Genomic DNA, 23,956 nt, shown 5'->3' with positions numbered 1-23,956 from the left:
CAATAAAAATTGAATTTATTTTAAGGCTTTTAACACATCTTAACCAGAGGTGCCAATGGATATACAGTGGAGGGCACTGTATATTTCACATTCTCTTTATCTTGCCACGGCTAAGGTCTCTTCACTTCCTGTTAGTGATCATGATTGACTACAGCTGGTAGCTTCTATGTGCCTTCATAAAAAGGGTTTGTTTACAGCACTCATTGGATTGACCAACACACAATAAAATGGGAAAGTCCAAGGAGCTCAGTGCAGATCTGAGAAAGAGAATCGCAGATGTACACAACTCCAGAATGTCTCTTGGAACCATTTCTAAACAACTGCAAATTCCAAGATCAGTTCAAACAACTGTATCCAAGTTACTGTGAGGTGTAGTCACTTTGCCAAGCCACTTTGCTTCAAGAAAACTCAGAACAGTCACCCTCAGCTGAAAGGAAATTAGTTTGGATGGTCAGGAACAACCTGGGAACCACCATGGCACAGTCCTGCCATGAACTGCAAGCTGATAGATCACTGTCTACAGTTCAGTGAGTTTTACATCACCATGGACTAAGAGGCTGCTATCCATGAAATAACCCCCTGCTCCAAAATTGACACCTTCAAGTTTAACTAAAGTTTGAAGCTGACCACACGGACAAAGAAAAAAGCCTTCTGGAGGAAAGCTGTATGGTCAGGGGAAACACAAATTGAGTTGTTTGGCCACAATGACCACCATGTACAGAGGGACACTGTACCAGGTGGTGGTAGGACCATCATGCTCTGGGGCTGCTGCCAATGGAACTGGTTCATTGCACAAAGTGGATGGAATAATGAAGAAGGAGGACTACCTCAGAATTCTTCAGCATAAACCATCAGAAACTTGAACACGACTTGGGACTTACAACAGGACAATGAACCCAAACACGCATCAGAGTTGGTTGTGGAGAATAAAGCAGGCTAACATTAAGCTTAAAACAAGTCCTGACTTCAACCCGATTGAAAATATATGGACTGTGCTTGTAAGTCAAGTCCATGCCAAGAACAAAAAACAAATTTAGTTGAACTCTACCAATTCTACCATGAAGAGTCATGAAATATCCAACCAGAATTCTGCCAGAAGCTTGTTCATAGTAAACAAAAATGTTTGGTCAAGGTGAATCTTGCAAAGAGACATTTTACCCATATATTAGGTGTGCCATATGTATAATTTTGACCGTGTGTTGATTTCAGAAAACCCAAAGAAAATTCAAACTTGCGCACCAAATTCTAGTGGTTTTTTTTTTAATTCAAAGATGTATGCTGTACATTCTGCCACAGAAAAAGAACAGTTCAAAGAAATTACTGAAAGCCCAAATATTGCCATGACATTCCTGTGACAAATCTCAGTCATCCAGGTACATAGTAATCTGTGGTTGGTTGAAGAGAGTAACTGGACTTGCTTGAAGATTCTTGAAAACGTTTCGCCTCTCATCCTAAAGACATCCTCAGTTCTGTCTGACTAAAGGGAGTATCCAGTATTTATCCTCTCATGGATCATCATAGAATCCGAATCAGAATGCTGATGGCTGCATTGTAGGTGGCTGATAAAAGATGTCATAGACACCCACCTCTGTCCAATGATGGTCGTTCCAGGTTGACAAAAATGAACGATCCTCTCTGGCCAAGATGTCTGCCAGTTTTCTGGAAGTCCTCTCATACTCCCGCACCAGTCGAAGGGATCTCATCCCAAAGTGCGTAGATCTGCCTTGGCGTTGGCACTATTGTCAGAGCTGCCGTTATAGAAAATGAATCAACACCTTCTAACCAATCAGAATCAAGAATTCAACAGTACTGCGATATAAGAACAAATAAACTCACTAGTGAATAAACTGAACCCAGACATTATAAAGAAAATTCATAACTATGTTAACTAGGTTTCATTTTTGTCAACCTGGAACGACCATCATTGGACAGAAGTGGGTGTCTATGACATCTTTTATCAGCCACCTACAATGCAGCCATCAGCATTCTGATTCGGATTCTATGATGATCCATGAGAGGATAAATACTGGATACTCCCTTTAGTCAGACAGAACTGAGGATGCCTTTAGGATGAGAGGCGAAACGTTTTCAAGAATCTTCAAGCAAGTCCAGTTGCTCTCTTCAACCAACCACAGATTGCCATGACATTCATATCCAAGATGACATTCATGTCACTGTATGGAAACTTCTGACCACAACTGTATGAACATGTACCATACAAGTCCCTGAGAGTTACAGGTTATTATAGAATTGATAATGTATTAGAATGAGCGCATTAATATAAACTTGTGATCTGCCTTGGCGTTGGCACTATTGTCAGAGCTGCTGTTATAGAAAATGAATCAACACCTTCTAACCAATCAGAATCAAGAATTCAACAGTACTGCGATATAAGAACAAATAAACTCACTAGTGAATAAACTGACCGCAGACATTATAAAGAAAATTCATAACTATGTTAATTTATACCTACAACCAAGCAAACATAAAAAAACCAACCATTTAACTAGAATAATTATGTTATTATTTTAATTCCTTCTTTGAACCATGAAAATACAAAAAACACCTTAATACAGACAAACTGTGGAAGGCGAAATACTTACGCAGGGATCTCTCCTACCAAAGGGAGCGAGAGGGGGGATGCGGGAGCTCTGGAGAGCGATCGCGCTCTTCTTCTCTGTCTCTCTTTCTCCACCACCTCCTTTAGCATGTGCAGTTGCCCAGGCAGCAGGGTTAGAGTCGTGGGCACTGCCAGCTGAGGGCAAGATGAAGAAACGCTCTTATTGAGATGTTAATACACAGACATAAATGTTGTTCATTTAAGTTAATTAAGTCCTTCATTCCTGTCTCAGCACCCTGATGATGTTGGTGTGGCAGCGGGAGCGTGGTCAAGTGTCAGTCTGTGAAGGGAGGGCAGAGTCAGGGAAGGTAAGTGGCAGAATCATTGCACCTGACGGGAATTAACCTGTGTTTGTGTGTCTTCCCCAGTGACCTCGCCCTATAAGAAGAGAGGGAGCGCAGAGGAAGGGAGCTCTCCCGACCAGAACACGTGTGTGTGTGTGTGTGTGTGTGTGTATAGGAGTGAATATAAAAGCTGAAAAGCTAAAATAGAGAGTTATTGAGAACTCAGTTCTGGCCTGCCGTGCTTCTGTGCTCCACCCACCTGGTATAATTCTACAGTGGTGTCGAAACCCGGGGATAGTGCAGAAGGGAACCGCCACATGGAGTCCTCCCCTTTCAGGACCTGGTCCATGCCCTTGCCACGGCCCAACAGAGCCAGCACCAGGCGCTGATTGCCCTCCGGAAGGAACAAGAACAGCGCTTCGAAGCCCTGGTGCTGGCGCAACAGGAAGATCACCAGGCGTTCCGGCACCTGCACGCGTCAGCGGGGGCCCCAATCACCACTGCCGCAGACCCGCCCCACCTCACCTTAACGAAGATGGGTCCGCAGGACAACCCCGAAGCCTTCCTCGCTCTTTTCGAGCAGGCAGCCGAGGCATGGGGTTGGCCAGTGGAACAACGCGCGGCGCGCCTCCTCCCCCTGCTAACGGGCGAGGCGCAGCTGGCCGCGCTACAGCTCCCTGCTGACAGCTGGCTGATCTATGTGGACCTCCGCAGGGCCATCCTCCAGCGCGTGGGTCACACCCTGGAGCAGCAGCGGCAGCGCTTCCGCGCGCTGCGCCTGGAGGAGGTCGGCCGGCCGTTCGCATTTGGCCAGCAACTCCGGGACGCCTGCCGGCAGTGGCTGAGGGCCGACAACCGCGACGCCGAGAGAATCATCGATCTGGTGGCGCTGGAGCAATTCGTCGCTCGACTTCTGGAAGGAACCGCGGAGTGGGTCCAGTGCCATCGCCCGGCGTCGCTGGATCAGGCCATCGAGCTGACGGAGGACCATATGGCGGCCGTTCCGAAGGCAGGACAGCATGTCTCCCCTTCTCCCCTCTCTCTCTCCCCCCTGCTTCTGTTCCTCATCCTCGCCCCATTCCCCCACTGCGGAGACGGGGGCCAGCTCCACCCCAGCCAGCCCACCACACCCGCAGTGTCCTACTATTTCCTACTTCCGGGTCTGTGTCTTTCCCCCCTCAGGGTGAGTGATCTCCGGAACACCGGTGCAGAGAGAGAGCCTGGGCTGGTTTGCTGGTGCTACGGGGAGCCAGGGCACCTCCAGCATCAGTGCTTGGTGATGGAGGTGGGCGCAGTGGTCTGGATCCCCGATGCACCAGGGATGGCCCTCAATCGGGCCGGAGCGTATCGCATACCGGTGAGTATCCAAGGGGATATGTATCAGGCTTTGGTGGACTCCGGCTGTAATCAGACCTCAATCCACCAAAGCCTGGTGCAAGACGAGGCATTGGGGAGAGCACAATTGGTGAAGGTGTTGTGTGTGTACGGGGATGTTCACAACTACCCTTTAGTGTCAGTCCACATTCTATTTCGAGGGGAGAAATTTAGAGTACAGGCGGCGGTTAATCCTTGCCTCACCCACTCAATAATTTTGGGGACTGATTGGCTGGGATTCGGGGAATTAATGACACATAAGTGAAGAGTGGGGCCTGGCATAATTTAGTGGGGGGAGGTCCCGGTGTAGCTTTGGCGGGAGCAGCTGTCACAGAGCCATCCACGTCACCACCGCGTCAGAGTGAGGAGCAGCAGGCTCCTCCTCACTCTCTCGGGGACTCCCTCGCGGATTTCCCGTTAGAGCAGTCGCGAGATGAGACCCTGCGGCACGCGTTTGACCAAGTGAGAGTAATCGATGGTCAAACACTCCAGCCAAACGCCATCCCGTCCTTCCCCTATTTCTCCATTTTTAAGGATAGATTATACCGAGTGACGCAGGACACTCAGACGAAGGAGCAGATCACACAGCTTTTAATCCCAAAGAGCTGCCAGGAATCTATATTCCAGGTGGCTCACTTTAATCCCATGGCCGGACACTTAGGGCAGGATAAGACACTAGCCCGAATAATGGCCAGGTTCTATTGGCCAGGGATTCGCGGCGATGTCTGTAGGTGGTGTACGGCATGCCGCGAATGCCAGTTAGTAAATCCAACGGCCATTCCAAAAGTGCCTTTGCCATTAATCGAGACCCCATTTGAAAGAATTGGGATGGATCTCGTCGGGCCATTAGATCGGTCAACACGAGGGTATCGCTTTATTTTAGTTCTGGTGGACTATGCAACGCGATATCCGGAAGCAGTGCCGCTTCGCAATATCTCAGCATGTAGTATTGCGGAAGCACTCTTCCATGTCATCTCCCGAGTTGGAATCCCCAAAGAGATTCTGACTGATCAAGGCACTTCGTTTATGTCACGCACACTGCACGAACTGTATGGGTTACTGGGAATTAAGCCTATCCGCACCAGCATTTATCACCCACAAATGGATGGCTTAGTCGAACGGTTCAACCGCACCCTCAAAACCAAAATTAAAAAATTTGTAAGCGAGGACGCACACAACTGGGATAAATGGCTCGAGCCCCTGTTATTCGCAGTGCGAGAGGTCCCACAAGCCTCCACGGGGTTCTCCCCGTTCGAATTATTATATGGGCGTAAGCCGCGTGGCATTCTAGATGTGCTGCGGGAAAATTGGGAGGAGGGACCTTCAACAAGTAAAAATGAAATTCAGTACGTTATCGACCTGCGCGCCAAACTCCACACCCTCACGCACTTAACCCAGGAGAATTTGCGGCAGGCCCAAGAACGTCAAGTCCGTCTGTACGACAGGGGCACGCGCCTTAGGGAGTTCACACCGGGAGATAAAGTACTCGTGCTGTTGCCCACGTCGAGCTCCAAATTAATCGCCAGGTGGCAAGGACCCTTTGAGGTCACACGGCGAGTCGGGGACTTCGACTATGAGGGGAGGTGAACGGACAGGGGTGGGGCGTTACAGATTTACCACCTCAATCTGTTAAAACTTTGGAATGAGGAGGTCCCTGTGGTGTTGGTGTCAGTGGTTCCAGAGAAGGCAGAGCTGGGGCTGGAGGTTCAAAAGGGAAAATTGACATCGCCCATCGCCCTGTGGAGACCACCTCTCCCCGACCCAGCTCACGGAGGTAGCCCAGTTGCAAACAGAATTTTCTGATGTGTTCTCGCCCCTGCCCGGCCGCAGCCACCTCATAGAACACCACATTGAGACGCCCCCCGGGGTAGTAATGCGCAGCCGCCCTTACAGACTGCCCGAACACAAGAAAAAGGTGGTTCAGGAAGAACTTGAGGCCATGCTCGAAATGGACATCATCGAGGAGTCCCACAGTGACTGGAGCAGCCCAGTGGTCTTGGTTCCCAAGGCTGACGGGTCGGTCCGGTTCTGTGTGGACTATAGAAAAGTCAATGTGGTGTCTAAATTTGATGCGTACCCAATGCCTCGTATTGACGAGTTACTCGATCAACTAGGCACGGCTCGCTTTTATTCGACACTGGATTTGACAAAGGGATATTGGCAGATCCCCTTGACTCCGCTATCCCGAGAGAAAATGGCTTTTTCCACACCGTTTGACTTACGCCAGTTCGTCACACTTTCTTTTGGGCTGTTTAGGGCGCCCACTACGTTCCAGCGGCTTATGGATAGGGTCCTCCACCCCCACGCCACCCATGCGGCTGCATACCTGGACGACATTATTTATAGTAATGACTGGCCGCGGCACCTAGAACACCTGAGGGCCGTCCTTAGGTTGCTGAGGCGAGCAGGGCTCACAGCCAACCCGAAGAAGTGTGCGATTGAGTGGGTGGAAGTATGGTATCTGGGCTTCCACTTGGGCAATGGGCAGGTGCATACCCAAATCAATAAGACAGCAGCGATTGCGGCCTGCCCGAGGCCCAAGACCAAAAAGGGGGTGAGACAGTTCCTGGGGCTGGCTGGCTACTATCGTAGGTTTATACCTAATTATTCGGACGTCACCAGCCCACTGAGTGATCTCACTAAAAAGGGGGCACCAGATCCGGTCCAGTGGACGGAGCAATGCCAGCAGGCTTTCTCTAAGGTAAAGGCTGCACTGTGTGGGGGGGCCACTATTACACTCCCCTGACTTTTCTCTCCCCTTTGTTTTGCAGACAGACACATCGGACAGAGGGCTGGGGGCTGTTCTGTCCCAGGAGGTGGAGGGGGAGGACCGTCCAGTGCTGTACATCAGCCGCAAGCTGTCGGTGCGTGAGGGCAGGTACAGCACCATAGAGAAGGAATGCCTTGCCATCAAGTGGGCGGTCCTCACCCTCCGCTACTACCTGCTGGGGCGCCCTTTCACCCTCTGGTCGGACCACGCGCCCTTGCAGTGGCTCCACCGCATGAAGGATGCCAACACGCGGATCACCCGTTAGTATCTGGTGCTCCAGCTGTTTAAGTTCGAGGTGGTCCACAGGCCGGGGGCGCAGATGGTCGTGGCAGACTTTCTTTCCCGTCGGGGGGGGGGGAATTGGCTGCAGGGCGGACGGCTGCCCGGCCTGAGTTGGGCAGTGGGGGTATGTGGCAGCGGGGGTGTGGTCAAGCATCAGTCTGTGAAGGGAGGGCAGAGTCAGGGAAGGTAAGTGGCAGAATCACTGCACCTGACGGAAATTAACCTGTGTTTGTGTGTCTTCCCCAGTGACCGCGCCCTATAAGAGGAGAGGGAGCGCAGAGGAAGGGAGCTCTCCTGACCAGAACACGTGTGTGTGTATACATGAGTGAATATAAAAGCTAAAATAAAAAGAGTTATTGAGAACTCAGTTCTGGACTGCCGTGCTTCTGAGCTCCCCCACCTGGTATAATTTTACAGTTGGGCTTGTGTACTTCAGCACTGAAACAAAGGCAGTAAGGCCAAAATGCAGATGATCAGCTTTAATTCAAGGCTACTCTCATCTCATCTCATTATCTCTAGCCGCTTTATCCTTCTACAGGGTCGCAGGCAAGCTGGAGCCTATCCCAGCTGACTATGGGCGAAAGGCGGGGTACACCCTGGACAAGTCGCCAGGTCATCACAGGGCTGACACATAGACACAGACAACCATTCACACCTACGGTCAATTTAGAGTCACCAGTTAACCTAACCTGCATGTCTTTGGACTGTGGGGGAAACCGGAGCACCCGGAGGAAACCCACGCGGACACGGGGAGAACATGCAAACTCCACACAGAAAGGCCCTCGCCGGCCCCGGGGCTCGAACCCAGGACCTTCTTGCTGTGAGGCGACAGCGCTAACCACTACACCACCGTGCCGCCCTAATTCAAGGCTACTGTGATCCATATTGTTGAGCTATATAGAAAATCACAAACTTTTTTTTTTCTAAAGGTGTCATTGCATCGTTTTTTCATTAATTGTGTGGTGGTCTCTAGTATGAATGAATGCCCTGTGAGCCGGTTTTGGTGAAAAAAATGCTGTGGTGCTCCTGTTTCAGGCTGTTCTAGTTTGGTGGAGGAGTGGGTGGTGAGAGAATGACAGGATTTCAGCTCTTACTCATGAATATTCATGACATGTAAACATATCGCTTCTGATTGGCTAACAGCACTGAGATGCTCCCTCCAGTGGGTTATGGGCGAGGCCATGACTACTAATTTTTGAAGTGACTTAAGTTCGTAGGGCTTTTTCTGATTCACTCGTATTTCCATCTATTTTCTTTCATAGGCTAATACAGGGAATGGGGGTAGAAGAACATTTTCACGTGCAGCATGCATATGCAACTCGGAGTGACCTAAGGTATTTCAAAAAGAGCAAGTATTAAACAGTTTGTCGTGGAATGACACCTTTAAGGAAAGTTTTTGAGCCTTCATTTGAATGGCATTGGTGGTGGCATATGGTGCACTAAGATAACCTGAATCATTTTTACCACATTTTTTTTTTTTTAAGAGACACTGCTTTTTGCTTTGGAAAAAGATTTTTGACTTCTGTGCTCACACTGCATTTAGTCTCTGCTTATACATCTTTGTGCAAACTTATAGTTTTAGGGGTCCTGACTGGCATAGCTGAAAAATGTTTGCTCCGTCATTAGACAATCGCAAGTTTGAATCCTGCCACAGCTATTTGTAATGAATGTCAAGGGCCGTGTGAATGAACATTGGCCATACTCTCTGGGCAGGACGGATGGCATGATCTCTTTCCTCTATCAATCGCATGACACTAGCCAATCATGGCCACCTATAAGCTCATGTATGTGGAAGACGGCGGATAGCACTCTCATCCGATTGTGTTATACTGCCCTTTAATGCAGCATGTGAGTGACAGGCTTCATGTGTCTCTGAGAAAGCATGTATTAGACTTCACCCTCCCTAACCGGAAGCTGTCATAGGTGTGATGGGGAGAGCAGGGGCTGGTGGGTGGGAACTGGCGCGATAAAATTAAGGGCAAAAAGCTTTTCATTTAGTTTCATTTATACATTCATCTTTTTATCGTGTTCAAATAAGAATCAATCATTAGAAGGGCAAAGACACGCAATCAATCAGTCTGACTAAATCAGCTATTATGAAAGATACAACCAACATAAACCCATGATTTATATTTACATGTGCCACTTTATCATAATAATAGCATTCTATACATCAACCAAGATTATATTTTCCGATGACACAAACATCTAGAAATCATATGGCGAGTGTCTTGCTGGAAAGAGTAGCTTGTTCAAAGTTGGATCATTTTAATACAGACAACACACTGAGAACTAATACCATCCGTTCGCTTCTCAGGTGAATTGTGGCCAGGTGAGTGCTGTCACTTCATTAGTTAATGCACAACAGAACACATTTACAGCTAAATTGTAGACGTGGAATTCACATTATCTTATAAATCAGAGATATTACCAAAGCAACTGGCACTGATGCTTGTTATTCTCCACAAGCCACTGAAAATGCACTCAGAATCACTTTTTTCCAAGTACTCAGCAGATTACAAACACTTAAAGTTTAGCCGAAATCGAATATTAAAAAGAGATGCGAGAAACACAATTGAGTTTTTAAACATGCATTAATTAATTAATTAATTAATTAATTAATTAATTAAACAAACTGAAAAAGGTTAGAATTTGATGCAATACCTCTCCTGCTAGACTTTTTTCATATTTTATTTTTTAATATTTGTACATGTTAATACTTAATTTATCTACAAGTTTTCTCTTTTTTCTATTCTCCGTTTATCCTGTAATGATGCTGCTGGAATTTTAATTTCCCTGAGGGAACCCTCCCAAAGGGATTGATAAAGATCGATCGATCTATTGATCGAGCTATCTATCGATCTATCTATGTATCTATCTATTGAGTTCTGAACAAAGTATAACCTGGATAAAATTAGCCTGGATCATGCTAACAGAAAGATGAAATTGTAGTGAAAACCTGTGAAATATGGTGGCATGGGTATCTGTTGTTGCTAGCTGAAGTGAGTTATACGTCTTTTTTATGGCATATTGGCACACGAGCGCCAAAAGGAGCAAGAATAGCATGTGATCTAATGAAACTGCTCAGATCGAACCAAAAAGTCTCAAAGCTCAGTGAAGCTGTGCAATGAATGTGGAATTTCCCAGGACAAAAACAGGATTGTTCTTCACTGGGTAAGTTAATCAGCTGACTGGAATGCAACCGAGGATCCCGATGATTTCATTCCAAGTAAAACTGAAAGCCCTCAAAAACAAGCAGGAACTTTAATTTAAAAAAAAAAACCCAAAACAAACAAATTTAAAAAAAAAAACATAATTCCATATTTCTCGCAGTTATCTTGTACTAAGAAAAAGTGTGGTGCAGAACAGAATCAATAAACGTACTAATGTTCAAACTGTACTGTGTGTGGTGCATGAGAGAACCCAAAGCACCCACAAGTCAAAATAAAGACTATCACACACAAATCTGGAAAGGCTACAGACTGAGGCTGTAAACTGATACTCAAATGGCGTCTAAAAGTGTCAACACACAGAACAATGACACAAAAGAATGAATATGATCATGTTGTTCCGCTATAATAAGTTTCTGTGTTTCCGCTTTGTTGTACTTCATTCTGTTAGGTAACAAAAACTGGTATATTTCACTATCGAGTTGTTCCGTGTTTGAAAAGTGGAGGTTCTGGACCATCTGGATTATGCCTGATGTTCTTCTTGATTAATACATTTACTCTAATACGCACATGATAAAGATAAATTCAAATCACATGTCAGGGAGGTTCTGCAGTATTTTTGCTCCCCAGAACTCATTTGAATGTTTTGTCATACGTTTTATAACGTTGCACTCACATCTACTACAGAGTAGAGGAAGCCTTTCCACAACTCTCGTGCCTCCAAGTTAGGAGCCTGGGAAAAGAAGCAAAGACAGTGAGAGGGAAAAATCACCTGAATGATTCATCTGAGGAATTCATCGTAATGCAAGAAACATCTCACACAAATCCGTGCAAATCTGTGACTTCTGTGTGACTGATTTAATCAAACATCTGCCTTGCTGTCATGTGACTTAGTCGGGACAAAGACAGCATTCATATGACCAAGATGTGGCATACAGAACTCAGTGTCATGAAAAACCTTAAAAAAAAACCATCAAGACTAATTTTAAGATCAATTTCCAGTTGCAAAAGTGTCACATAATTTGCAGTTAAACAACACCAGGAGGTTGTTGGATTAACTCCTCCAAATTTGTCACATACGAAGGTCATTTATAGCACAGCACAGTTGAATTCTCAAATCTGATTGACTCAGATGATGTTTATTAATTTGCTTTATTACATGGCTCATTTGAATACTGGATTCTGATTGGTGATTTATGGCATTTTACAATTGGTTATTTCTGTATAACATGTCATTGATATTAGGGATGTAACGGTACAATGGGCCCACGGTACGATACGCATCACAGTTCTTGGGCCACGATAACAGTATAGTTTTGGCATCTTAATATTTCAGCGGGGGGGGCGCTAAACACCACCCTTTAAACAATGCACTCTTTATTTTGCCTAGAGAAGAATAAGCCTTTCCATTCAGAAAAATAGCAGCATCACTGGTTTCTGACTCTACTGTATTATATCAATGGAAGAAATTAAAAGTGCTTCGTAACTTTGACAACCTGTACCCTTTGCCTTCTCCATTTTAAATAAACAGGGTACATACTTGTATAAGCACTATTAAATGTAAAAACAAAGTGCAACATCAAATTGGTACCCCATATGAGATATCTAGTCCTTTATGTTGAGGTTCTTCTGTAAAAAGATAAGCATGTCCACATTCTCTGAATCAAGACGAGAACAGCATGCACTGACAACGTCTGGAGAGAACTAGATAGGATGTCAATTGATTTTCAAGTTTCTCTGAGATGTTTCATAGAGTTCAGGTATTACTTTGCATAGGTTTTACACCGGATTCCCTTCCTGATGCAACCCTCCCCCATCTTTCAGGGCTTGGGACTGGCACTAAGCACACACTGGCTTGTGCAACCCCAGCAGCTGGGTATTTTTACCTAATCTGTATGTCTTAGAAGTGTCGGAGGAAACCAGAGCACCCAGAGAAAACCACCGCAGACATGGGGAGAACATGCAAACTCCACACAGAAAGGCCCCTGTTGGCCGGAAGGTTCAAATCTGGAACCTTCTTTCTGCGAAGCGACAGTGCTAACCAGTGACTTGTATGGTGGACAGATTAAAAAAAAAATTGTGTAACTGTTGCGATGATGAAGCTTTCAGTTTGAAGATATTTGGGAAAGAGTCAGGACTTTCTAAATAGTCTTCTTTCAACTCTTGTTACAAGTCACTCGCATCACTTGTAGTTTGAGACAAACTGTGGGTGTCTCGTGATCATTACTGTAGCCACCTGTGTGTGTGCACTGTCTAGCATTTTTCCTTTTGGTTTTTTTGTAAGTTCCCCTGAGAAAAAGTAATAGCTCCATATAGCTTCTAATGCTAACTAGTTAAACACACGTTAAACTAGAAGGGCACTCGGTAGAGTGCATACCTCGACCAAGCCATATATTTGGATTTGCATCAAAATCTAATCAATTGTTCCTGGGCCCATGGCTCACCTTTCCTCAAAATTTCATCAAAATCTGTTCACTACTTTTTGAGTTACATTGGAAACAGAGAAACAAACAAACGAAGGTGAAAACATAACCTCCTCCAACAAAGTTGATGGAGGTAATAGTGCACTAATGGTTATGAAATTTAATTTGATTTACCTGGTGCATACTAGGTTTGTACTAACTTAACTGGCACATTTGCAACGCAAACTATTTGTAGTAGCTACGTACCCTCAGCAGAGACTCGGCTACTTCCTTTAAACCTTTGTTTTTCTTTGTAATGTATAACGCTATATGACAGTATAAGATAAACTCGCTGTTGTAAGTTTACAACAGTGAGTGCTTACAACTACTTTTTTTTTTTTCATTTCCCCATTCACAGCTTTAAGTTCCTATCTGCAGTTATTTCCTGTGTAAACTATCTGTGGTTTCAGATTTTATCATCATAGACAAATTCTCAATAAATATGCACAGACAAGAAAAGTAGACCTTGGAAGGAAGTAGCAGAGATCATTAATACCTATGGAGGACGTTTGTAGCTAGTATAGTTAGCTTGTGTTGCTAATCTGCTAACAAAGCTAAAACAAAGCCTGGCACATAACATTTAAATCAAATTACCAATGTTCACACTGATTAGAGCATTATTTAATTTGTGTTTAACTAGTTAGAAGATATATAAAAATATATAGGCCTTTGGTGGTGCCTCTCATGAGTGTCTGTAGCTAGTACAGTTAGCTTGCACTGCTCATTGGCTAATATGAAGCCTATCATATCATGTAATAACCATCAATCTAACAAATTTTCACACTGTTGAAAAAAAAATTAGAAATACATTTGACATGCATTTTAATGGCATGCAAAAACATCATACATCACCAAGACTTATGAACCAACTATGACTGATGATTAGAAGCAGGAGTTCTTTTCTAGTTACATACAGAATGTACATCCAAATATTATAATGTGTATTATTTATTTTGTGTATTTAGCTTCATGTGAACTCACAGTTAGTTTGATTTCTCCATCCTTCAGGCGTAAATTCATTCTAGCTGCCTCCAGATTTCTGTCCCGACTGCAGTCATCGATCAGAGACACAAACCCACTCAGGTCCAATTTCTCTACATACTGCATGGAGACACACAGTTTTAGTGAGACTGAAGACTATGTTTGCGTGCAAAAGTTTGCACCCCCACGGTTTCTGAGTGAAAAGGTGCCTCTCTAGTTTAAAAAAAAAAAAAATCACCCAAAAATAACTGATAATGAAGATAAATCTGTAAAACACACGTATTTTGTTGTTTACCATAAATATCTGCCCTTTTTTAAACAATTTTCTTTCCACGGAAATGTACATTGTTTGACAAAATCAAAGAAAAGATTTGGACATTTGAATGTGTTCTCTTTCCCTAATTTGTTTTCAGAAAAGAATTGTTCAGATTCACTGTATTACTTACGTGTGTGTCCTTTGCATTGTTGAAAAAATATAAGGTGTTGCCACACAAGCATGTCCATAGTCGCCGGGACACCTGCGTAATAAGAGAAAGAAATGTAGTTCTGTATGAAAAATACTCAATATTTTACAAAGATTCCCAACAAGACATAGTGCTTAATATTTTCTTTGAATTTGAAGGTGCATTCGGCAAAACTGATCAAAATTTCTCAAGACCAAGTCTCTAATAATTAAACGGGTCAAGTTAAATAAGATTTCAATGATTGTTTTACTCTTTGAGCCCGCCCCCATGTTCTTACAAAACTCTGCTTCCAGAACATACAGTAGTTAAGCTAGAATTAATACGCTAACTAGAGTAAACATTAGCAAGGACTGTCACGACATGACTTTCAAGGACACTCAGCCATTCAGGTGCTTGAAAGCACAAGTTATAACTTTATAAACACAAAATTCATTTCATGCTGATGTTTGAAAATGGTCAAGAGTGCCTTTTTCAATTTAGAGTCACCAGTTAACCTAATCTGCATGTCTTTGGACTGTGGGGGAAACCGGAGCACCCGGAGGAAACCCACGCAGACACAGGGAGAACATGCAAACTCTACCCTTGCCGGCCGCTGGGTTCGAACCCAGAACCTTCTTGCTGTGAGGTGACCGTGCTAACCACTACACCACCGTGCCGCCCAAGCTGTTTGAAAGCCGAGTTTTAACTGTACAAATATGCAAAATTCCAGTCAGACTGATTTATAAGCATGGTCAAGAGTTTTGTTAGGTAAAACAGGCTATTCCAACAATTCAAACCTTTCTAGGATCAATGTCACTAATTCTGGATCCAGTTTCAAAAAGAAATTACTCCATCCTGGATCAGTGTTTATTCTGGTTTTACTATGTTATTTCTCATAAAGTTTTTTGATCCATTGTGTGTGTTTTTTTGTTTTTTTTTGCTCACTATAAATGTATCTGGCTGTACTGGGTGTTTTGCGCCATGTTTTTATTTTCTTTCTGAACAAACGCATTGCAGCAGGTCTATAAAGAATTAGCCATATAAACACAAACAAGCAGACCGTCCCAACCTACAGTTCCAAAACAAGTTCTCAGCCACATAATGCACTTTTTTTTCTTCTTCTTCTCCCCCCTCCCCATATCTTATTCTTTTTATATATTTGTATATGTAAATACTTAATTTATTTTAATTTATCTAGAAGTTCTCGCTATTTCTTTTCTCTGTTTATCTGTAATGATGCTGCTGGAATCTTAATTTCCCTGAGGGAACCCTCCCAAAGGGATCAATAAAGTTTTATCTAATCTAATCTAACTTGTGCTGAAGTCATGGCTTAAACCATTATTTTTTTCTTATCATGTTTTACATTATTTATGTCGCACTAGTAAGAAAAAAAAAAGTGGCTACTGCACCTCTAAGAAACGCAAGCGTATAACAATAGCTTAAATCCTCGAGGCAAAAACACTTAATATTATATTGATGAAGTTTTGTGTTTTTTCCACTTAACATTCATTGGATTCTACACTCACCAGCCATTTTAATAGGAACTTGTTCTTGATTCTAAGATTCCTGTTCTTGGCTGGCAGGACTGGAACCCAATGTGTTGTTCTGCTGTTGCATGCTGAGATGCTTTTCTGCTCACCACGGTTGGAAAGAGTGATTACATGAGTTACCATATCCTTCCTGGCAACTCGAACCAATCTGGCCACTTCCCTCTGACCTCTCTTATCAATAAGACATTTCCACCTACAGAACTGTCGCTCACTCAATGTTTTTCGTTTTTCCACACCATTCTGTGTAAACTCGACAGACTATTGTGTGTAAAAACCCCAGGAGATCAGCAGTTTCTGAAATACTCGAACCTTGGCACCAACACCCATGACACAGTGACAATTTTTCCCATTCTGATGTTTGAAGTGAACATTAACTGAAACTCTTGATTTATATCGGCATGATTTTATGCATTGTGCTGCTGTCAAAGAGCTGCCTGCATAAAGCAGCAGGTGTATGGGTTTTCCTAATAAAGTGGCCAGTGAGTATGTTTTAATAAATTGCTTACATCTATACTGCATCAATGTCTTTGTGTCCTGTACAGTAGCCATTTGCACTCTCTAAATTCATATGACAAACACGGCCACGTTCTTGTTGTTCTTACAAACACATTGATGGAAAATGCTGATCATGCATACTGTCCATAATCATAAATCAGTTTCTTAAAAATAAATAAATAAACCCCACCAGACTCTAGAAATAATCTCTCTAATCTGTTCAGTGTCATCTTTAAAAATATTGGGTGTGGCACTAATTTGTAATTATCACAACTTTCTGTATTTATTAGTCTCATCATCATCACCAGCAGCAGCCAAGCTCCTAACACAAATGGTGAAGCAGTACATGGTCATTTCTGCATAGATTACAGATTCACTCTCTCTTAATTCTCTCGGGCTTGTTTTGCAAAACCCAAAGCTCAGAGGCTGCTTAAAGCCCTCAAGGGCAACATGGAGCACATCTGTCCCTCATACGCGCGCGTGCACACACACAATCTATACATTCAACCCCCACAACAACCCCCTTCACACACCCACTGCACCTGAACCCCCCGAATATTTATTGTCCAATCTGTCTCGCTTTCTTTGTCTTCGAATTTCCTCTATTACATTTTACTTAAGAGCCAGCTGATGCCTAAAACATTAACACTTAGTCATAAATCACATTATACACACCATGAAGCAGGCAGCAAATGATACAGCCAGCAATCTGCAGTGTGTGTGAAAGAGAGAGAGACAGACTAATGACAGTCCTCAGTAGAGACTGAATTACAACATATACCAAAATCACATTATACAGCAGTGATCAGATTTAAAATGGACAGCAGTACAAGTTGTTCATTGTGTACATTACAATGCTGCATTTGTTATGGCACTGCAATCACACATGAAAACTTTGGTAAAAGTATATCTGGCCTTATTTCGAGACGTTTCAATGAATTCGAACTGCATGTAGAATGCGTGTTAACTGGGTTTACTAATTTAATATGAGATCTGGGAAATTAACATTTAATTTCAGATGTTATGACAATTTTACGAATAAAGTGCAAGGTTTGTGTAGAGGTGCAATTTTACAAGGTTTGACCATTTTTTTTCTCTTAAAAAAATGTGGAAGGTTATATGCAAACACACATTACCTCATACACCAAGAAATTTATTAAAACATGGTATCTGTCTTCCAAATTGACCATTTTTGTTTAAGGTCTTGTAGTTTCACCAGACTATATGATGTGCTTCAGGTTTTTATTTATTTATTTACTTACATAATTTTTTATATTTCTTTATTTTTGTACATTAGTCTGTCTTTAGCCCCTCACGCAATGATTTGTTCATATTTACATTGCTGTCTATATGTAAAGTATGATTTACATGTCATACTTTACATGCATATACAGAAATCAAACATTTTGTAGATTATACCTGTATACAGTACCAGTGAAAAGTTTGAACACACATTCATATGTTTTTCTACAGTCGAGAACAATACTGAAGACATCAAAACTATGAAATAGCATATAGGAATTTGTGGTAAACAAAAAAAAAAGTTTTATGTTTTAGATTATTCAAAATAGCCAGCGTTTACCTTGATAATGCTTTGGACACTATTGGCATGATCTTAACCAGCTTCATGAGGTAGTCACCTGGAATGCTTTTCAATTAACAGGTGCCTCATCAAAAGTTAGTGTTTGAGACCTAAATAGTAAATAATAAAAATACAGTAACTAGCTCTATTCCACAACTGTAGTAATCCATATTACATCAAGAACCGCGCAACTAAGTAAAGAGAAATGACATTCATCATTACTTTAAGACATGATGTGTATAATCAATAAAAATAAAGAAAAAACAGGCAGCACAGTGGTGCTAACCACTACACTGTCGCCTCACATCAAGAAGGTTCTGGGTTCAAGCCCAGCAGCTGACGGGGGCCTTTCTACATGGAGTTTGCATGTTCTCCGTGTCTGCGTGGGTTTCCTCCAAATGCTCCAGTTTCTCCCACAGTCCAAAGACATGCAGGTTAGGCTAATTTATGGCTCTACATTGATCATAGGTGTGAATGCGAGTGTGAATAGTTGTTTGTCTCTACGTGTCAGCCCGGCGATGATTTGGCGACTTGTCCAGGGTGTACCCCACCTCTCGCCCATAGTCAGCTGGGATAGGCTCCAGCTTGCCCGTGACCCTGCACAGGATAAGCGGATGGATGGAAAGAAAAAACATTGAATCTGAAGGTGCGTCCAGATTTTTGACTGGTCCTGGATATACACACAGTACTGTGCAAAAGTCTTAGGTACCTTTTTTATTTAGTACAAAGCTTGTTATAGACTGCTATATATTTTAGATTTCTAAATATTTGTTCTCCAACACAAAAATGTCTGGTATGTCAGTAAAGAAAGTAGGATATTTTAAGAGACACTTTTCAAACCAAAAACAGGGTGTGCAAGCTAAAAATCACATTTAACACTTATCTTCAATATCAAAAGGCTTGACTAAATAAACTTGGTTGTTTATTGTAGCCCTGTGATAGCTCTATTTACCATGCAAAAAAAAAAAAAAAATTGGTGATAACGTTATTTTTGGTGAATGTATGGCAATATGTCATATTTAGCAAAATTACTCGTGTCATTTAGAAAAAGTGCTTTTTTGACCACAGGTAGCTCCAAAAGGGATGCACTTAAATCATTCTTTATACCATAAAACACATATTTGATTTCATATCATTGGAAACATAGTTAAGTTTTAATGTTGAATGCCAGTAAGTTTTCAGACTATTTTGATCAAATTAGTATGTAATTGTGTCAAAAAAAAAAAAATGTCCTCTCTGAGACAGCTAATTTTTCAATATAAAATAACATATCTAAAATGATTATTTTCATCCTAAAATGTGGTCAAGATATTGGGACATAAATATTAGAGACAACTAACACAAAGTTTACAGCCTTATATTTAAAAGCACTATGGAAGTAGTGGATTCTGAATTGTCAAAAAAAATGTCCTCTCCGAGAATCACTTCATTTGTTTCTCCCAGCCCTGCTTAAAGCTACACTTAATTTACTTAGGAAAAAAAAACCCTAAATAGTTCACGAACATGCTATAACATTAGGTGAATGTTATGGACCACTAACAATTTCTTTTTGATTGATTGATTGATTGATTGATTACTTTATTCTGAACAATAAAGAAGATATAAAAATAAAAATTTAAATAAAAAATACAATAATCAAAACATCATCATAAACAAACAGAATAGCGTAGCCACAAGGCAATAACATAACAATGTTCAGAAAGGATTAGGAAGAAGTAATAACTTATCCAATCCTAACCCTCTATACCACCGCTAATCAAATGTCACTTTCCACCATAATAAACTATATACAAAAGAAAACAAAAGCAATAAACAAAAAAGAAAACATACCAACATACCGACATGGTATAATATCGACCAAATCAAATCATTTATACAGATACTTATGTTATGCATATATACATACATACATACATATATACAGTACATACATATACACATACCTATAACTATACACTAAATACAAGAAGACCAGTCACAGACTTACTCTCAATTTCATCATCACCTATATAGTCTGCCTGTCCTCATTCTCATATATTTTTATTAACATGTTTTTATATAATTTTTTAAACAGTTTTATGTTGGTGCTATTTTTGAGTTCATTTTCCAGACCATTCCACAATTTCACCCCACAGACTGTTATGCACATACCTTTCAGAGTTGTTCTAACATTTAATCTCTTAAAATTCATTTCCCCTCTCAGGTTATACCCACCCTGCCTTTCCATAAACGTATTTTGTACCTCACCCGGAAGAAGGTTATGTCTTGCTTGATACATAATTTGTGCAGTCTTGTGTTTAACCAGATCCGTGAATTTCAGAGTGTGTGCTTTTACGAATAATGCGTTTGTATGCTCAAGATATCCCGTATTATTGACTATTCTTATTGCTCTTTTTTGTAATGTGCATAACGGCTGCAGGTTAGATTTGTAGGTATTACCCCATATCTCCACACAGTAGCTCAGATAATAATTTCTTAACTGTTGGAATTTTATTTCTATCAGCCATTTTTTGACAAGGAGTCTTTGATAACATTTTTGCTACTTTTATTTATCTTATAGCAGATTACACAAAACTACCATACACATATGTCAAAAAATTCCCTGAAATCTGTTCTTTAACTTGTCCTTCACTTAAAAACTGGTACAAGAACCAGTTTGAATCAATTTGAATTTTGGACCACTGTGACACAAACTTTGTACCCTGATTGTAAAACAACCCATAATGAAGGCTGCTGGGTTTTGCTGCAAAATTAAGAAGTGTGACAGTCAAAGTCTCCAGAAGAACTGAGGCTGGTTCTGTAGGGTGCTCAGTGAGGTGAGGGGCGGGGCGGGGCGGGGCGGAGTGAAGTGAAGGGGCGGGGCTCGTTTATTATAGCGCAAGTGTAAGATTAATAGGCCTATTAGGCGCATTTAATTAACACTGGGTTCATCACTGAAATGTGTGTGTGATGTACACGCACCACATTTAATGCTTAGTATCAAACACACACACTAATAATAATAATAATAATAATAATAATAATAATGCAATTTAAATATCAATGTGTTAAAAAAAAAAAACCTGGCACCAAAATACCTTTTGTTTTTCTTGGTAAGCACAAAATTAGGCTTCTTACATCTGATCAATCTGAGCAGGCAGCCTGTCACTTTGCCTCGCCCACACACACACACACACAGCAGAGACATGTGTGCAATAAAGCCGGTGGGTGCGACTTTCACTGCAGCCTGGAAAAGCAGCCTTTAACCCGACATGATATAACAAGAAAAACAAACAAACACTCTCATACCTTCTCTTTAGGTCCCCTTTTCTCAAGATATCCCTCATAATAGCAGGCAGGAAGCTGAGCTCGGCTCGCCCCGGTCCGCTGCTTCACCGGCGCCGCCGCCATGGCCGTAGCCAGCTCGGGATGTGACTGGACCGGCAGCACGGGGACAAAGCGCAGATCCCTGATATGGAAAGCCGAAAAGATCAGAACGCATAAACAGAGTGGCTTAACAGGCGTGTCCACCCTCTACTGCAGAACCACAAGTCCACTGAGAGGAGTCGGATCTGATCCAGATCCAGGTCCAGCTCCACCCACCAGAGGTGGAGTCAAGCAAACGTCCAGAGGTGGAGATACACAACTCCATGCATCAGTGTGTTTCAGGCTGGATAAGCAAGGACGCGTTATCCTAATGGGCAGGGGCGGATCTCGAAAAATATTTATGGGGTGGCAAGAGGGGGGCAGGAATTTCTGAGGGGCGGCAACGTATTACATGCCCCTTTTCCACCAAAGCAGTTCCAGGGCTGGTTCGGGGCCAGTGCTTAGTTTGGAACCGGGTTTTCTGTTTCCACTGACAAAGAACTGGCTCTGGGGCCAGAAAAAACGGTTCCAGGCTAGCACCAACTCTCTGCTGGGCCAGAGGAAAGAACCGCTTACGTCGGGGGGGAGTTGTTAAGACCAACAACAATAACAAGACCGCAAAAGATCGCCATTTTTAAGCGACGAGAAGCAGCAGCTGTACAAACGCGAAGTCATCCATTATTATTATTGTTGTTGTTGTTGCTGCTTCTTCCATGTTGTTTTTGCTTCGATATTCGCGCCAAGGTTTATGCAAACGTAATGACATAACTGACGTATACAACGACGTAATGACGTGGCTTCCCTTAGCACCGCGAGCTATGGAAAAGCAAACTGGTTCTCAGCTGGCTCGCAAGTTGAATGAGTTGTGAACCAGCACCTGCACTGGCCCCGAACCAGCCTTGGAACTGATTTGGTGGAAAAGGGGTAACAGACGTATACTGAATTTAATCACAGTTATCACAGTTTGATGACAAATAGTATGTACACACTACAAAAGGGCACAGGCTGCCATTTACAAACTCATACAGACAAACTTAATCTCGTGCTTTTATTGTTCACGAAGAACACACATTCTCAGATGAGGTCTATACCGTTTCTGGACAGTTTTATACCGTATATGCAAAAGAACAGACACTAAAAAACAACAACAATAACAACACTGCTTCAAGTTCAGCATGATTTAAACCATTTACACCAGTGTCACATTTTATAGCTTTTTTTTCTCACACTTTGTAAAGGCTCACCAGTGAGCATAACATGAACTTGTCATGCCTACAACAGCTGAATGCGGCGATTTCCATGTTGCTCAGCAAAACGCTTCACAAATTTATCAAGATCTAATTCTTTTGTGCGCTTTAATTCAATGTTGAGTACAGCCAAACTTGATAGTCTCTTTTCTGTCATAGTCGACCGCAAATAAGTCTTTATGAGCCAAAATCAGCATCACAACTATGCTAGCACTGTTCATTCATTATAATTTAATTTCTTGATAGATAGTTAATCAGCTTTTACCTCTTTCCTCCCGTGTCTCCTTTCCTCGCGACTCCTGGCTCCCTCGCTTCGCGCATCTCAATTTTCCAAAACAACCAATCTCTGGCGTTATCTCGTGCTGCATTCGCCGCAGTTGGACATTGGAAATTCGCGCACATAAATGTCAAATTGGCCATAATTTTTCTTTGAATTCGTCGCTGCCAACTGGGGTGGCAGCAGGGGTGGCAAGGCTTTCTTTTAGGGTGGCATTTGCCACCCTATGCCACCCCGGTAGATCCGCCCGTGCTAATGGGCTTCATGGGCAGCTGCCCAGGGCCTCGGCCACTAGGGGGCCTCGGAGGTAGCGAGATCGGAAAATATGAAACGATATTTTCAGAAGTTATCATATTGATAACATTTTTGATGCATTTTGCCACCCGTAAGGAAGCCCACCTTGTCCCGTCGCATAAATCACCCGTCATTGTCAATATGATCACTGTCCACCATGTCTTCACATGCTACGCCAGCTTGAGTTCAATGATTTAATTAATGACTTCGCTTTCCAGAAAAGTAGGAAAGTGCCCTTGTAAGTTGACCCATGGCTGTCAAACTGAATGCGCAAAGCTGTGTGCCACTGCTGTTTGGGACATTACGTGTGTGAAAGGATGAAATGCTTCACATAGCCTAACATTTTGAGATTTATTTCTGAGAAGCAAGATATTTTTCTTTCTTTGTTATCGCTCTTTGTTTTCACAAGTTAAAAGTCGCCTGGATTCCAAAATGAAAACGAACAGTTATATACCAAATGAATGTTCTTGTTCTGAATACTAAAGAAACTTGTAGGCCTAGGTTATGTTCTTGACATGTTTTTCATTGACTCACTCATTCAAAGGCTTCTTGAGGCTAAACTGTAGTTAACCAGACTTGTTAACCGTGATGTCTGATGGATTTTTTCACCATGCAATTGCCTATTTCACCATTGCTTTTTCTCGATTAAATAGGTGATGATGGATATAAAGTTTTATCGTTCAATAGTATTTCTAATTGTGCCACTGTCATTATTTAAGTTTCTGTGTCTAGTTAGACAGGCACGTCTGAGGGGGTGAATTTGCTGAGCGCAGTTGACAA

At 42.4% G+C, this 23,956-nt stretch overlaps 1 protein-coding gene across 2 annotated transcripts in view; it reads right to left on the bottom strand.

The window, feature by feature from the left end:
* Positions 1-21,528, bottom strand: part of stap2a (signal transducing adaptor family member 2a) — a 34,641-nt gene extending 13,113 nt beyond the window's left edge. For both annotated transcript variants that reach the window (XM_060905335.1, XM_060905336.1), the window contains exons 1-5: positions 21,302-21,528; positions 14,390-14,461; positions 13,944-14,063; positions 11,177-11,233; positions 2,604-2,755 (exon numbers count right to left, since the gene is read on the bottom strand). In XM_060905335.1, coding sequence (XP_060761318.1) covers positions 2,604-2,755; positions 11,177-11,233; positions 13,944-14,063; positions 14,390-14,461; positions 21,302-21,403 — 503 coding nt within the window. In that variant the 5' untranslated portion in view covers positions 21,404-21,528. The remainder of the gene's footprint in view (positions 1-2,603; positions 2,756-11,176; positions 11,234-13,943; positions 14,064-14,389; positions 14,462-21,301) is intronic.
* Positions 21,529-23,956: the final 2,428 nt, after the last annotated feature.

This window comes from Neoarius graeffei, chromosome 23, assembly GCF_027579695.1.
Source record: "Neoarius graeffei isolate fNeoGra1 chromosome 23, fNeoGra1.pri, whole genome shotgun sequence".
NCBI classification, from domain to species: Eukaryota; Metazoa; Chordata; class Actinopteri; order Siluriformes; family Ariidae; genus Neoarius; species Neoarius graeffei.
This window is presented reverse-complemented; position numbering and strand designations above follow the sequence as displayed.